General features: G+C 45.5%; 3 protein-coding genes across 3 annotated transcripts; 1 reads left to right on the top strand and 2 right to left on the bottom strand.

The window, feature by feature from the left end:
• Positions 1-3,489: 3,489 nt before the first annotated feature.
• Positions 3,490-4,501, top strand: ASPGLDRAFT_39427 (uncharacterized protein; the record flags this gene model as incomplete). The annotated part of the gene is made up of 2 exons (XM_022545083.1): positions 3,490-3,571; positions 3,654-4,501. 2 exons carry the CDS (start codon positions 3,490-3,492, stop codon positions 4,499-4,501), a joined length of 930 nt encoding a protein of 309 aa, XP_022396542.1.
• Positions 4,502-4,713: 212 nt separating this feature from the next.
• On the bottom strand, positions 4,714-10,227 carry ASPGLDRAFT_907915 (uncharacterized protein). Its single transcript, XM_022550493.1, has 16 exons — positions 9,887-10,227; positions 9,293-9,827; positions 9,017-9,243; positions 8,687-8,966; positions 8,407-8,640; positions 7,622-8,349; positions 7,412-7,574; positions 7,123-7,362; positions 6,878-7,076; positions 6,756-6,827; positions 6,652-6,702; positions 6,540-6,604; positions 6,302-6,486; positions 5,815-6,248; positions 5,677-5,763; positions 4,714-5,617 (listed from the first exon to the last, which is right to left on the bottom strand). The coding sequence occupies exons 1-16, from the start codon at positions 10,055-10,057 to the stop codon at positions 4,927-4,929; spliced, it is 4,362 nt and encodes a 1,453-aa protein (XP_022396541.1). The 5' UTR covers positions 10,058-10,227; the 3' UTR covers positions 4,714-4,926.
• A 2,069-nt stretch (positions 10,228-12,296) lies between these two features.
• Positions 12,297-14,261, bottom strand: ASPGLDRAFT_52061 (uncharacterized protein). The gene is made up of 5 exons (XM_022547666.1): positions 14,123-14,261; positions 14,016-14,067; positions 13,830-13,965; positions 13,124-13,768; positions 12,297-13,063 (listed from the first exon to the last, which is right to left on the bottom strand). Exons 1-5 carry the CDS (start codon positions 14,224-14,226, stop codon positions 12,738-12,740), a joined length of 1,263 nt encoding a protein of 420 aa, XP_022396540.1. The 5' UTR covers positions 14,227-14,261; the 3' UTR covers positions 12,297-12,737.
• Between the last annotated feature and the right edge of the window lie 497 nt (positions 14,262-14,758).

Genomic DNA, 14,758 nt, shown 5'->3' with positions numbered 1-14,758 from the left:
CCGTGTCGAGATCATCAGGGCGATGGCAATTATTATCTGCATACCGGGAGATTTGAATCATCGTGGATAGTCACCCAAGAGGGTTATGATGGGCATTTTCTCCACTGCAAGACTCGGTGATTGAGGATAATGCTCGCAAAGACCGAAGAAACCAAGCTTATACATTCATTATCCGATCGTATGCATGTGCATAATAACATAACTCACAAGCGAGCCGCCCACCCAACGCGAAACGCGTCAATTAATTAGATCTTAATTCTTTAACCACCCACTATGCCACCAATTCGCTCTCAACGCTCTCAAAAATTAATAGAGCAAGAGGGTAGGATCTTACTAGCTATTCAGGCTATGAAAAAGCAAGAAATAATCTCTATTCATGAAGCAGCACGCCGATTTGACGTACCTCGTACGACCCTCCCAAGATCGACTACACGGCCACCAAAACCGAGGCGAATCGCGTGCCAATAATCATAAACTGACTGAAACTGAAGAGCAATCGCTTCTAAAATGGATAATCTCTATGGATTCTCGCGGAGGAGCACCACGGCCTACTACTGTATGAGAAATGGCTAATCTATTGCTTGCAGCGCGTGGATCTATCCCAGTTCAAACAGTCGGCCAGAATTGGGTCACAATTTTCGTGAAAAGGCATTCTGAGCTTTCAACCCAATTCTCAAGGCGCTATAATTACGAGCGCGCAAAGTGTGAAGACCCAAAAATCATCCATGAATGGTTTGATTGTGTGCAACATACAATACTTCAATATGGCAATTGACCCTGATGATATCTACAACTTTGATGAGACTGGCTTTGCAATGGGCTTAACTGCTACTGCAAAAGTAGTTACAAGATCTGAATACTATGGTCGGTGATCCCTTTTACAACTGGGAAATCGTGAATGGGTCACTGCAATTGAAGCAATCAGTGCATCAGGGTGGGCCTTACCTCCATGTATTATTTTTAAAAGGCAAGGTTTTTATTGAGTCTTGGTTTGATGATTTACCACATGATTGGTGGCTTGAAATAAGCCCAAATGGAAATGAAGGACATAAGAGAAATGCATGTCCAGTTAGACCTAATTAGCTAGTTTTCTTAATTCAATGGCGTTTTGGTTGGAATAAATGCATTTAAATACTATATATGGGAAGTGGGTGGCCCACTCGCTTGGGAATAAACAGCATCACGGAAAGCAATGATGGGAGTACGCAGAATTCCCTATCTTGGGAGAATAACTGGAATAATCAACATACCGATTTTTCGGCCACCTCTACTGCTTCGTCGGCGAAGTGAGAACGGTTCCCTATGTCATTTCGACTTTCTTGACAGTTGACATTTTTCTGATCAACAATCACATTAAACAAACAATAGGAGAACAAGAATAGACAATGATCACTGTAAGTCTCATCAAAGCCTCGTTGTCTTTGGTTCGGTGCTCACTCTTTCACGCTATTAAAGGCAGCAACCCTAGCCACCTTTCCATCTCCCGCACTTCTAGCCAGCTTTTATCTCCATCTGACCCAACATGATCCTTCTTTTTCTTCTGAGGATTCCCAACATCACTTTTCAATTTGACTTCGGGATGTTAGTGTCAAGCTTCTCACCCTCGTGGGGGCTACGCAGATGCTATCCGCTTTGATGCCCGTTAGTCAACGCCGAGGGGGATGGGGCAGATGCTAGGTGCACGGGACAGGAACAGCGATAGCGATGAGGCGGTGCGAATCAAGGGCCAATTGAATAAATTGAGGGAAGCGGTTATGAATGTTGTCAAGTTTGTGGGGGATGACTTCGTTCACAGGGCAAAACTGGAGAGCTGGGCTACCGTTGAGAGTATACTTGGTGAGTACAAGAGCTGGGGGGACTATGAGTAGATTAGATTAGTTGTTGATGGTTTTAAAAAAGTGACTATAGACCTGAATACAAAGTATACAAAACCATCAATTACTTCGATGACTATGGTGGATATGGCCATCAGGTAAGAACCTTTTTTTTTTCTCACCGAGTGGTACACTCAGATGCAAATAAACCCTAACACACTAAACACTAGTACTGATCAGGAAAGACCCAGGAACAACGATATTTCCACTATTACCATGTATATCAGACGTTATTATCTCCGCCTCCGCCTTATGAGGTTATAAATATACTCGCGCGACTGAGCATGTGCACAGGCAGCCTTGCAGTAACACAGTTGATTATCCCTCTTCTCTTCCCCGGCCTTAAGCAGTCGTCGTCCCTGAACATTGTCCGTCTGGTTGTCTTTGTTTAATTGCTCGGTTTGTCCAGCCGGGATAGGACTGTAGTATCTTGGGCCCATCTTATCTTTTTCCGAACCCATCTATTGGTCTAGACAATTTGCCAAGACAGCTAATCCATGGAAATAGAATGAATGTTAAATATCCTCCCTGACCACAAGCGTACTTGTTTTTAGACTAGTTCTTAGCACCCTAGGCATTAAGTGCCTGTTTACCCTTCTTTCCCCTGGCCATATGCCTGACTTTTACCTACGGTCTTCTGATTCTATACATTATGTTGTCGCTTCCTATTTTCCCCTTCCCACTCAAAGACCTTGTCGAAATGTACCACTACTTCTATCTAGTTTCGTTTTATGAGGCTTTCTAAGATGGTCTCCGCTCCGTTAAAGTTCCTCTCATAAGTATCCTAATCAGCATGTTACTTGTTCTGTGGTGTACTGGACTGTATTATATTAGAGGAGTAAGTTGTGACGGCCCAACGCTGCATCAACAGCCGATATAGATAAGCGACACCAACACGTCAAACAGGCCGTACAAGCAATCAAGGCAAACACGGGCATTAGCCCTGTCGCACAATGACCACGAAACCCCTTCATCATCTAGATAGATTTCCTTTTTCTTTCTTCCTCCCCCCAGATTCGATATTCTCGTTGATGGCTACAATAGTTTAGATAGGAATTCAGTTCGTTAACGTCTACTATTCCGAGCCCGTGACATAAGTGAGCCTGCGACCTAGTGTAGTGTACAAAAGAAGATTATCCTGGGGCCTGTATTAGTTACACAGTGCTTATGTGATATCTCACCATCCAATAGAAGCATACGACGATCCCCTATATCTGATGTTTGAGTCGCCTCCATGTACAAGTCAGGCTCTCCTGCAAGTCTCAGGCTTTTGTATGACCCCGCATCTATTTATCTGCATGAAAGGAGGGGAAATGGGCAATTGACGAATCCTTATTGTCAATCTCATATATCTCAGGCGAGCATATACCGGTTGGAGATAGAAAGTGTTGTGCTCGGAAGGTATACTATTCAATAGATACAAGCGTGTTCTATTATTTATCTATCACTAGCGTAAGCTTTACCTTACAAGACAAGTCCATTTGGAATCCATTTGCAGTGACCTGTCTGGACTAACCAGGTTCTAGGTGCAATTGAGCACCTAACAATACAGCCACTGCAGGTAGTTCGAAGAAGGTGCTCTCCTTGAAGCAATGGACGACTGGTGATGGTGACCATGGCGCGAACTACTTCGGATCCAGCGGATACGAAGGGGCGTCGTCGTGAGCAAAACAAGCTTGCACAGCGCAGATTTCGATGTCAGTGCAACTCAAATACCCCAGAAAACAATCATATCTTGATCCTGCATTAGAAAACTGACTGTTCTGCTGCCACAACCAGGGAGAAATAATCAACGGAAGGCCGCAGAGTTACTGGCCCATCCCACTCCCAGCCCAAGCTCGAATTCGAATTCGGGTCAAGAGCCGCGCACGGAAGATGCAACACTTTCTGACACTCCCGCTATGTTCACCACGAGTACCACTGTCCCGGCTTATAACCTTCAAAGCCCACGAGTGACTGCACCGGATTTGTTTGATGATTTTGATCTCAGTGGGATAAACAATATTTTCATGCCGGAGTTTGAATCAATGCACCCACCCGATATTTTGCAACCTTTACCAGTACCGGCCACATCTGAGCCTGAAACGCACATCTCTAGGCCATACATGAGCAGAGAACTATCCATTGTCCCGGGAAATAATAGTCGTAATGGATCAGAGACTTGTGACTATGTTGAAAATGACCTGGGCAGACCTTGGATCAGTCCACTTCACAGGGCAATACAAAGCGGCCACAGTAAGATTGTTCAGCTTCTGCTCGAGCATAAAGCCAACTGCAATGAAAAGGAAAGAGGTGGTCTGACACCGTTAATCCACGCTATAATTGGGGGGTACGAGGATGTTGTGGATTCGCTGCTGTCGCACGGTGCTAGCATTGAACTCGTTGATGATGAGCATCGATCGGCGCTCCATTGGGCCGTGATAAATCGCCGGGAGCGCTTGTTGAAGAGACTTTTGAAGCACTGTGCAGGAGACAGTACTTTGATCAATGGATGCACGAAAGAGGGTAGGACTCCATTGCTCATTGCTATCGATACTGGCTTTGAAGCAGCGGTAGAGGTACTGTTGGAATCAGGTGCGGATGTGCACTTCAGAGGTAAGGGTCATGGTATTGTCCAACAGAGTTGATATACTACAGTTAGCCTAGTGACCTCCGGCTGCCCGAAACATATTGTGTACAGGAACAATGTCAAACTTTGGCAGAGAAATCTGTTGGTCAAGTATCTGATACGTAGCTTAGAGTGAGACCTCTAAAGTATTGACTTCAGATATCACTTGTTAGCATATTCGCACAATGCTCTCAAGTTGCCGTGATACAGGGGGTGGCCATTGGGAACTTATCTTGTGGCAAAGCTTGGGATAATTCTACCTGTATTTATGAAGAAATTGTAATGGAAAAATATTTACCAAACGACTTTTGACCACTACCTTATTAGCATCTTTCCACCCAGGTCTCTAAGACGATCTTCTAGGCTACCAATTCAGGGAGCTAATTCACCATGAAAGCTGACAATATGTCCAGAGACTCATGTGTCGAAGTCCTTGGTACCCCTTTACTCCATCTGTTCAACATGCGTGAAGGTCGCTGGGTCAAAGTCTTCAATGACTTCCTGTAACACACCATCTCCAATCAATGCGATAGCATCCCTCCCTATTTTTATGTGCTCCTCCAAAGCGCCAAGTCTGTGGGTAACAATGATGATAGTGTGGCCCATTTTGGTGAACTCATCGTCAACAATACGGTGAATAGTGGACTCCGTAGCCGTATCGAGAGACGATGTGACTTCGTCGAAGACAATCACGGGCTTCACCCCAGAACGCCGCAGCAGACTGGCTCTGACAAGTGCTCGACAAAGAGCGAACAGTTGACATTGTCCCACCGAGAGCTCCTGGAATGATGTAATTTTTCGGTCAAGGACTGGGTGTTCACCAAACCCTGGGAGATTGATGACAGTGGCTGACTCTTCTTCCCCAACGTTCGTATCGCCCTCGAAGAAATGTGACCACAGTCCCGCTTTCGTTAATGCGACGATGAGAGTGTCGTCTGATTCTGAGGCATCCGGGTCTAAGTTGAAGCGCACGGTCTCGTTGGGCAGAAGTAGAGGATCCTGCGAAACTGCGATGAAGCACCGTTGTCGTATCAAATCTAGTCGCACATGCTTGATATCGACACCATCCACCTCAATCTTGCCGGATCGCAGTTCCAACAGCCGTAAGAGCGTTAGGAGTAACGTGCTCTTACCACTAATATGTAGGGTTAGCCTGCAAAAACAATAATGTGTGCCATGGTGTTATTGACTCACCTGCCTGTACGCCCACAGACGACGAGTTTTTGACCTGCGGTAATATCCAAGCTCAAATTTCGGATAGCTAAAGATTCGGATGTAGGACTTGCGCTTGTCAGCTTTCAGTAGCGAGAGCACTTTGCACCGAGAACGTACTGGTAGGATGCACTGATGTTCTTCAATTCAATATTTCCCCTGGAAGGCCAGGTACTCGGGGGATCAAAGCTCCAGACCTTTCCACCCTCGAGTGGAGTCAAATCCTCGAGCGTCTTCAACCGAGCAATGGCACCGAGAGAGGTCTCCAGTGTGGCCCAACTTTCCACCAGCTTGAGCAGCGTCGTGTTGGCTACGAGCATAATGTTCAGTGCTATTCCCACTTGTGCGCCACTGACATGCCCTCGAAGTGCCACAGCCATGGCAACGACAATGGTTGCCACTGCGGCACTGAGAAGATCAAGGACAATATTGAGCCACCTCTGAAGACACAAGAGGAGGAATTCCGGACGTTGGAAGTTTTCGACCTGTAGAATGTTGTCCTGTATGACAGCTTTGGACCAACCATAGGCCCGTATTGTTTCGAGACCGTCAACCTGTCAGAGTCAGATCAGCTGGTAATACTTCTCGAGTGCTGATTGCTACCTACAGATTCTAAAAAGCTGGAGAAGACCCCTGCTCGAGACTCCAGCTCCAAAAGTCGGAGTTGTCTTGATGTCCGAAGATACACCCGTTGGACGAAATAAACCAGAACCGCACAGACTGGTAAAGACACTGTAAGCCATCTTTCGGCCATACAAAGAAGTATGACCTGCATGAGGAGCTTGAAGATTTCTGCCAGCATTGTTACTTTGAGGACTTCTCGAAGAGAAAAGTTCAATACCTACGAGTCATCACAGTCTGGAGTGCTGATGGTAATTGCTTGTCAATAAGCTGGATATCTTGACTGAATCTAGCGGCCATTAGTAATGATTGGTACATCCAAGCATAGACTTTTACCTGTTTAGGATGGCGCCATTGTCGGTTTTGGAGAAATAGGATAATGGTGCACTATTGAACGATAAGTCATCTCTTGCACTACTCCGAGATTATGGCATATTGACCTGATCACAATGTTCAAAAGACTTTCATGTAACCGCTCCCCAGATTGTGGAGCAAGTCCGGTAAGAATGGACCTGTTGATTGTCATTAATAGTAGCAAGCTGGAAAACCGTGCGAAACCTACCACATCTGAACACTCGTAGACATCCACGACATAATTGATAGAAAGAGAAATCCACAAGCATAGAACACGGTGTTCCTGCCACTTATTTCGGTCCATAGCTGAAGCCAGTATTGAGGGAAAGTGATGAAGAAAGCATATAATGCCGTGCTTGCAATTGGAATAACCAGGTTCATGGAATCAGTGAATTTGAAATAATACGCTGTACTCCAATCAGCCGCGTCCATGTTCCAAAGGCAGAAAATTACCATAGAGAGCGGGATCTCCGCTTTGTCTTGCAAGATCCAGTTCAGTCTCGTCTTTTGCGCGCAATTGAGCGCTGAGTTTTTCAAAGTTTGCCGCCAGGGCAGCATTGTCCTTCGTGTGCGGTCTGGCAGAAAATTTTGCGATCGATGTGGCTTGAGTCCTGAGGTCCTTCCAAGTTCCTTGCTCTACAATTCCATGATCACCCAGAACCACAATCTGATCCGCGAATTGGAAGTACTGAGCTGTCCTGGAGTAAGTTGAGAGTCTAAGAAATGAGCAAAGGAAAAGTACCTGAATTAGAAACGAGAACCACGGTAGTCTCTAACCGTCGGACAAGGCCTGTTGACCCGAATAAATTGGCAAAGACGGCTTGCTCCGTTTCACCATCCAGCCCACTGAAGGTGTCGTCAAGCACCAGGATATCGCATCTTGCAAACAACGCACGTGCGAGCGTCTGGACTTGTTAGCTGAGTCGATACCTGATGAATGCGAGATCCATACCACTCTCTGTCTCTGTCCTCCGGACAGATTCAGGCCACCACTGCCAGTTGCTGTCTCATCTCCATCTGGAAGGTAATCGAAGTCATGGGTGAGACAACACATAGTTGTCACTTCATCATACCATCTTTCATCGTCTTGACCGCTAGCACTGGAGATGTCGGTAGCACCGTAGATCACCTGTTTGATAGTCTTATTTGGTAGCCACGGTCTCTGAGCACAATAGGCTATCTGTTTTGTAGACAGGCTAACTGATCCATGGGCAGGAACTATTTCCCCAAGCATAGCACGCAACAAGGTCGATTTGCCGCTGCCAGTCGGACCCGATATGATGACAAGAGATCCACTGGCCACGTCAATGTTGATATTTTCCAAAAGAAGGTGTTTGTAACCGATTGCTAACTGACGTATTTCAATGGCAGGGCCTGGATTTACCAAGTGGCCAGTTGTTGGGTCCCACAGCATCGTGTTTGAAGTTCCCTTTGCCAGCGTCCCGCGATAAGCTTGTGGAGATTGCTGAAGCAGAAAATTTCGAATTCTCTCGAATCCAGCGAATGCTGCTACTGCGCGCGGCACAATAGTCATGACCATATTTGCAGGATGTGTGACCATACTCAAAATAGCCATGGTGGTGAATGCTGTCTCAGTGTCTAGGCTGCCGCCCCGAGCCACTGATATGACCGCAAAAATAACCATGGTGATGGCTGGAGAGAAGATTCCGAGCGCATTGGCTATACTCGCATTAGCTTATATGTAAACGCCAAAGTCGTCCAGTGCGCATGACAAACCAGATGCGTTGTAATATACCATGATCCATCTAAGCTTTGAAGCTGCCAGAAGCTCGTCTCTTCGAAGTTCTTGAATGCGATGGGCCAGGTTGTGTTGGATTCCAAGCATTTTGACAACTTTCATTATGCTCAACACGGAGCTTGTGGCAGCTATGCGGCTCTGTGTTGCTTGATTCCAAGCTTTTTGACGGGGCTGTAGGTGTTTTGCAACGAATCGACTCATATGCGAACATACTACACATCTCAGTATCGAGGCGGAAAGGCGAGGGGTTATCCTTACAGTAAATCAAAAAGAGTGGGAGAGGCCAGATCCAACCAACCTGACTGGCCAGGAGTCCTATACCAATCAGCACTTCGATGATTTGGGCCCATGTTTCGTGGATCATTTCAGCAATCCCATCGAGACTATCTGCGTCAGTACTCATAAGTGTAGTCGCCTCGCCATTGTTATAAGCGACGCTAGGTGACTTCATGGTCTTGTCATGAATAAGGCCCACAAGAGCACTTCTAGTCATGAGTTTCAATCGGTTGATGCGATGTTGGTACACAGATGTTGATAGCTGAGTGAAGATGTTAGCACCCGACAAAGGAGAAGGAAATTGAACCTTACAGCAAGACCAACGTAGATTGTCATGGCTGATACAATAAGCCGAAACTCACGGCTGCTTTCAGCATCCGCCGGGCTCGCAACAACGTATTTGATAGACTCTCTGATTAGGATCGGCTGAGAATAGCGAAAGATAAGCAAAAATAGTCGAGGGATAATAGCCGCCAAGAAGGGCTGCTTCAGGCATTTGAACAAAGCTAGAGGCAAAGTCCTCTCCGTTTCGGGCCTGGCTAGTCTTGTAAGACATAAGAAATGAGCGTTCTGAGGTTCTTGACTAACCACGCTGAGACCATGTTTCAAGTATTGCCTGTCTTGTGACCTCTGGCTTCATGTCTCGATTGAGAAGTGGCAAATCTTGGTGGACGAGAATCCTTTTGTACCCTTGAAGAAGAAATGGATTGATCCATATGAACATAGCCCTGTTCAAGATGCCGTAGAGTTCTTCGGGTGACTGGAGCTTGCTGGAAGATCTAAATGGTGAGCTCCAATTGGTGCAGAACTCCAGTAGCAGAAGCGCCGTGTGCATGCAACAACGAAAAAACAACAAACGTGAGGCATTTGCATGTGAGGCGCTCTGAGAAGGTATAGTTAGATAGACGGTATCGCACAGTATAGTTGCAAAAAGATACAGGGTAGCCAGAACTGAAGCTCTATGAGACCTCTGCTGCTCATGAAGTAGAAGCAGACTCAAGCCCAATGCAGCAATGATTGAAGTAAACAGTGAGGTCAGATAATCAGACTTATGCTGAACATCCAAGCTTGAGATCTTCGCCCAACATAGGGATAGTACAACCGACAAAAAGATCCCAAGCGCCTAAGATGTAACTGCTGTTAGATATAGAGCTCGCAGTCAGGATTGGAGGAAGTACTGACGGCCTTGAAAGGTCCTCGCCAACTTGGAGTACTTCTAACGCTAGATTTACGCAGCTTCCAAAGTCTGACGGGAAGAATCAACAGAAATATCGTAGCACAGGTTGTAGATATGATATGGATAAGCTGTGTGAGGTCTGCCGCCATTGTGGTTTGTGCAGTCGAGATGGACATGAAGTGGTTGCTCAGCAAACATGATTCTTTATAACAAAGGACGGCTAAGCGGTCAAAAATGGCAAATCCTCACCGCCAAGACATACACTAGAATTATTGTTTCAAGGTTGTCAAATCCCTGTCACTCCGAACGTAGTACACCTATGTTGATTCGAAATTCTCCTTGTCGTAAGCAGACTGCTCCGGGCGTGGCCGTACGCTTATGCGGCGCACAGTAAGGTCGATGATAATCGTAATCACCGCCTCGAACTGACAAGCATCTATACTGCAGTCGTCTATCCTGAATTAGTTCAATTTAGAGCAAGTTGATTCAATTCAAATATACTCGAGAAAAAGCACATTATTGAACATGATATGCGTGTTCATGATCCGGACCTATCGTTGGATTATCACCCTCACAATCGCTGTCGAAAGCATCAGACTGATATAATCCGAGATCAATCCTTCGAGATAAATGAGAAAGTCCTTCTACCATTAATTGCTCTCTTCTATGTAATTTCGAGAATTCCAGTCGGATTCTGATCGCATTCATTAAAAGGAAGCCTCGTAGTTAAAGATCTTGTCTCTTCGATGACCACCTCATTCACCCCTCGAAAACACTTTGCTGAATGCTATCTATATAATTCAAGGCCTCCGGCCTCTGCTCATTCTTTCAAATTATGAGCCATTGGCATTGAAGACCATGCGCTTAACACCAGCTTTGTTGGATAAATCGCTCATCAAGTGTTCGATGCGTCCAAACTCCGCACGACTGGAAATTGATACACCTTCAATTGGTGGTTCCAATTTGTCATCACTCCCTGGGGTTAGTGGTGGGTAGTATTTTATCAGGCCATCAAAAGATAGTCTGACTCTACTGTCAGTAATGAGGGAGGATAACAGTCCAACGGAATTGTAATACATATCAGATAATCTCGCAGACCAGCCCAGCCTCGCACATACTCGGGGATCTGATTGCTTCCTTTAAAAACGGCGCCACTTATTACCGGTACTTCTACCATACGACAGTTCTTGAGACTCAAACTGCTGTAATATGGAAAGAGGTTCCGGTCTACTGAAGGCCGCCAAATGCCTTAGCCATGTGGCCTATTTCATAGGAAGATGCTGCAAAAACACGGTTCATCTCATAGGGAATGTATCTCAGACAGTCAAGAGAGCCCTCATCTTTGGAACCAGTTGAAGCGACTAGGGCGTCATGCAGCTCTTGTTCAGAAACGCCACGATGATGTCTCTTCTATCACGCATCCACTTGGCATGATTGCAGCTCAGAACAAGCCACCATATCTTCCGCCATAAGCAGTCAATGGTATCTGACGTCTGCAAATTGTCAGTTTTGAGAGATCTCCACAAAGAACGCGATATTCTCCTGTACTCAGCTCAAGGCCACTCGTTGGTCATGAAACCCAAGATTTGTATTTCCAGTGCCCCTTACTTGGCAACTAATAATCCAGTCTTTGACAGATGCATGGTAAGTGAATATGATTCAAGTGAAAGGTGACTCGGCGTTCGCTGCAGTCACCATTATGAAGGACATGCTGTATCGTGAATTATAGGAGCCTTCTACTTTGATTCCAGCGCCGTATATATATACGGCAACCGGTAAGACGTGCTGTTCATGACAATGAGGACGAACGACGTTGATAGTAAGATAGTCTTCCGATTGTGTGTATTTTCCGAAAGGTTCACTGTCAATCCTCTCTATTCCAGATGAGCTGATTTACGCAAGAGTGTGTGATCTAACAAAGACAAGATATTCCGAGTATAATGTCATATCGTAAGCATTCAGAATACAGGATAATTTACAACTGGGTGGTGATGTTCTGGTACGTGGCATAATCATACAGCTGATACAGAAAGTGTAAGCATGCATCAAACCTGGCTGTAAGCATGCATTGTAAGCAATGCACAAACTTGAGCATGCTTACTTTTCCCTCAGATTACCCAGGAGTAATTCTTTTCACATTCAATGATACGAGCTTCAGAAGAAAAGCTAAAGTTCGCGCCAACTAGCCCCCATGATGATCCGACTGAGTTGAACATATGTGTAAATGACGCTTTCGCTCATTTACCTTTCTAAATTGTGACTGTTTCCATAAATAAACTAGTAATTTTTTTTCCCGGTGCTGGGAGTAGTATCATAGCGGTAATTTCTGACGAAGGGAATGGAAGAGTTCAGTCTATAGTCGCTCTATGACTTGAAAAGAACGGAACTATACTTCGGATAACACTTATAAAGCTGGAAGATAAGGAATAATATTATTCCTCTTCGTTACTATTTATTGACTTTGATTCTATCTGAAATAAACATAACCGTCATGCACTAGCGATCGTATTTTCTGGCTACAGTTGTAGATATATATTTGACGTTCACTAGGATATAACAACAACCTCTGACAACCCAAATCACATTCCCGGAGTCGACGGGCTAAAAGGGGTCCTTCTAACCCGCCTTTTGTTTATAGACGTTTCTCATCTGCATTCTAGGCGCAACGTGAACAAACAGATAGGCCAAGGTGAGCTGTTTACGTAGGGTAGCCCCTAATCAAGAGAGTAGGATCCAAAATTTTATAATGCAAGACCTTCCGTTCAACTTTCCAAAGCATTGAGGTCAACGAAGATTCTACTCTAGATACTCGGGACATCGTAGAAAGTAAAACCACGGACCAACTCATTTCAAAATTCACAGCCCTTGTCGCCACCATGAAGACGTCTCACCACTGCGAAGGGTCTCACCGGGGGACCCTATGAGCATGAATTCTTCTTGGGCCTGAGACCCAACAGCTTTAGATCTACATGAACTCATTAAAAGTTGGGCTCCAGAATGTCTCAAGCGGGCTGCAGCGGTCTCCGGTGTGATCTCGCGTGTCGGCTCCGCGTATAGTTCGTAACCCCCGAAGAACTTCTTGATGGAAGGGAAAAGTAAAGGAGGGCTGAAATGCATATGAAGATAGCTGCTCTCCAACTCACCTTCTGTGGCATTCAACGGTGCCTGATGAAGTGCCGAGACTAGACGTGTTAGCCCGCATTTTCCCTGGAACCATTGTGTTGTGGACACAGTTCACATACTATAAGGAAAGGTTGTTTCAAAAAGGTTATCGTATAGCTTGGCCACTTGCAGTATGGCTTCAGAAAACTGAAATTTTTCGGTCTGGCTGAGGTCAACCAGCCCCCGGACTTGACGCTTTGGTAATAAGAGAACTTCGTATGGCCAGACAGCCCACCAGGGACAGACTGCCAGGAATCCATCATTTTGCCAGACAATACGTTCTTCTTTGTCCATCTCCAGTCGGACATAGTCTTGTAGCATATGCCTTCCACCGTGATATTGACGATACCTGCTCATTTGTGCAATTTCCTGGCTTGGTCCATCTGGCATGCTTGACGTTATCCAAATCTGACCATGGGGATGAGTGTTGGAGCAGCCCACAATTTCCCCATTGTTATCAAACACGTGCATATACCGGAGGTTTGTGTTTTCCAAAGTGGTTTCTTCTCGAGAACTTGGGCCATGGTCATCGGCACTCGTTGTACTCATTCTGAGGGGGCTGTCAGAAGAAAGGTATCTGGAGTAGATCCTGGTCCAGGCGTCAACGATGCAGAGTACGTCTTGGGCCGTCATATCGGATATATTGTAGTGGTGAATTGCTGAATATGTTAGGACATAGCATCGACCGATCACGGGCTCGACACGCAGCAAGTCTGGGGCAACGTCTGGAGAGGGGCATAATACGGTTAAAACAGGCAAAGCTAAAGTGAGATCGTCTTCACGTACCTATCTCAGGAGTATGTTGGTGGCACTCTCCCTCGTCCATTCTCACCGTGCTAAAATCATTTTCAAAAGCAAATGTGCCCGTGTATTCGGGGTTGCGGATGCCATTAGCTCGAGTATTGCCGGGGCACAAGTAGCACTGCAATATCATCAGCTGTTGGTAACATTCACATCACTTGTAAATCTCACATTGGGATCATATGCTTGCTTCTCACTGGCTGTCACAACCTCTCTTTGACCTCTGAGTTGGAATTTTCTCAGCGAGTTTTCACTGCCAGGAGTGTAATAGCACTTACTGCCGAGGTCGCTTGTTCTTTTGCGGAGAAGCAAGTAGCACCCAGGTACCTTTGAGGGGATCAAACCTTCTATGCGCAATGTCCTTGAGTTTCTTTGGAGCCATTATTGAAAATTCTTTACAGCAGTCAACACTCCGGCGATCGGAGGAGGGTCAGAATATCAACATATAGGTACTCTTATATGACCAGTCAGCTTTCCAAAAAACCGTGCGTTTTTGACAATAATACACACATGCTACGTACACTCACTAAATGCCATGTATTATTAGTCAAAATAGTGTCCGAAGATTACCTTGTTCAAGTCAGCGATCATGGCCCAGTCAGATCTATTATGTCTGTTTCTATAAGACCCGCATACAGAATGCTTACACCCGGACAGGCAAGGATTGGCGCCACTGGAAGAGCTCTTTGTATGCAGACCACAGAGTAATCATGCAGAATAAACACTTCTTGAAGTAATAGTGCCATGTAATATGAGACAGAGCTTGAGGCTTAAGCATCTCTTAAGATAGCAGCATACGAATGCCTTCATGTCGGGTTTTGTGTCGGGTTTTAATATCAATCTTACGTAATCTATCAATCTCCCAGATGATTTGCCGTCTCACCTATTTTCGTGAAGCTTACTATTGTGTACTG

The sequence above is a fragment of the Aspergillus glaucus genome (genome assembly GCF_001890805.1).
Source record: "Aspergillus glaucus CBS 516.65 unplaced genomic scaffold ASPGLscaffold_27, whole genome shotgun sequence".
Lineage (NCBI taxonomy): Eukaryota > Fungi > Ascomycota > Eurotiomycetes > Eurotiales > Aspergillaceae > Aspergillus > Aspergillus glaucus.
The sequence above is the reverse complement of the archived record's forward strand: the minus strand, read 5'-3'. Positions and strand labels throughout refer to the sequence as shown.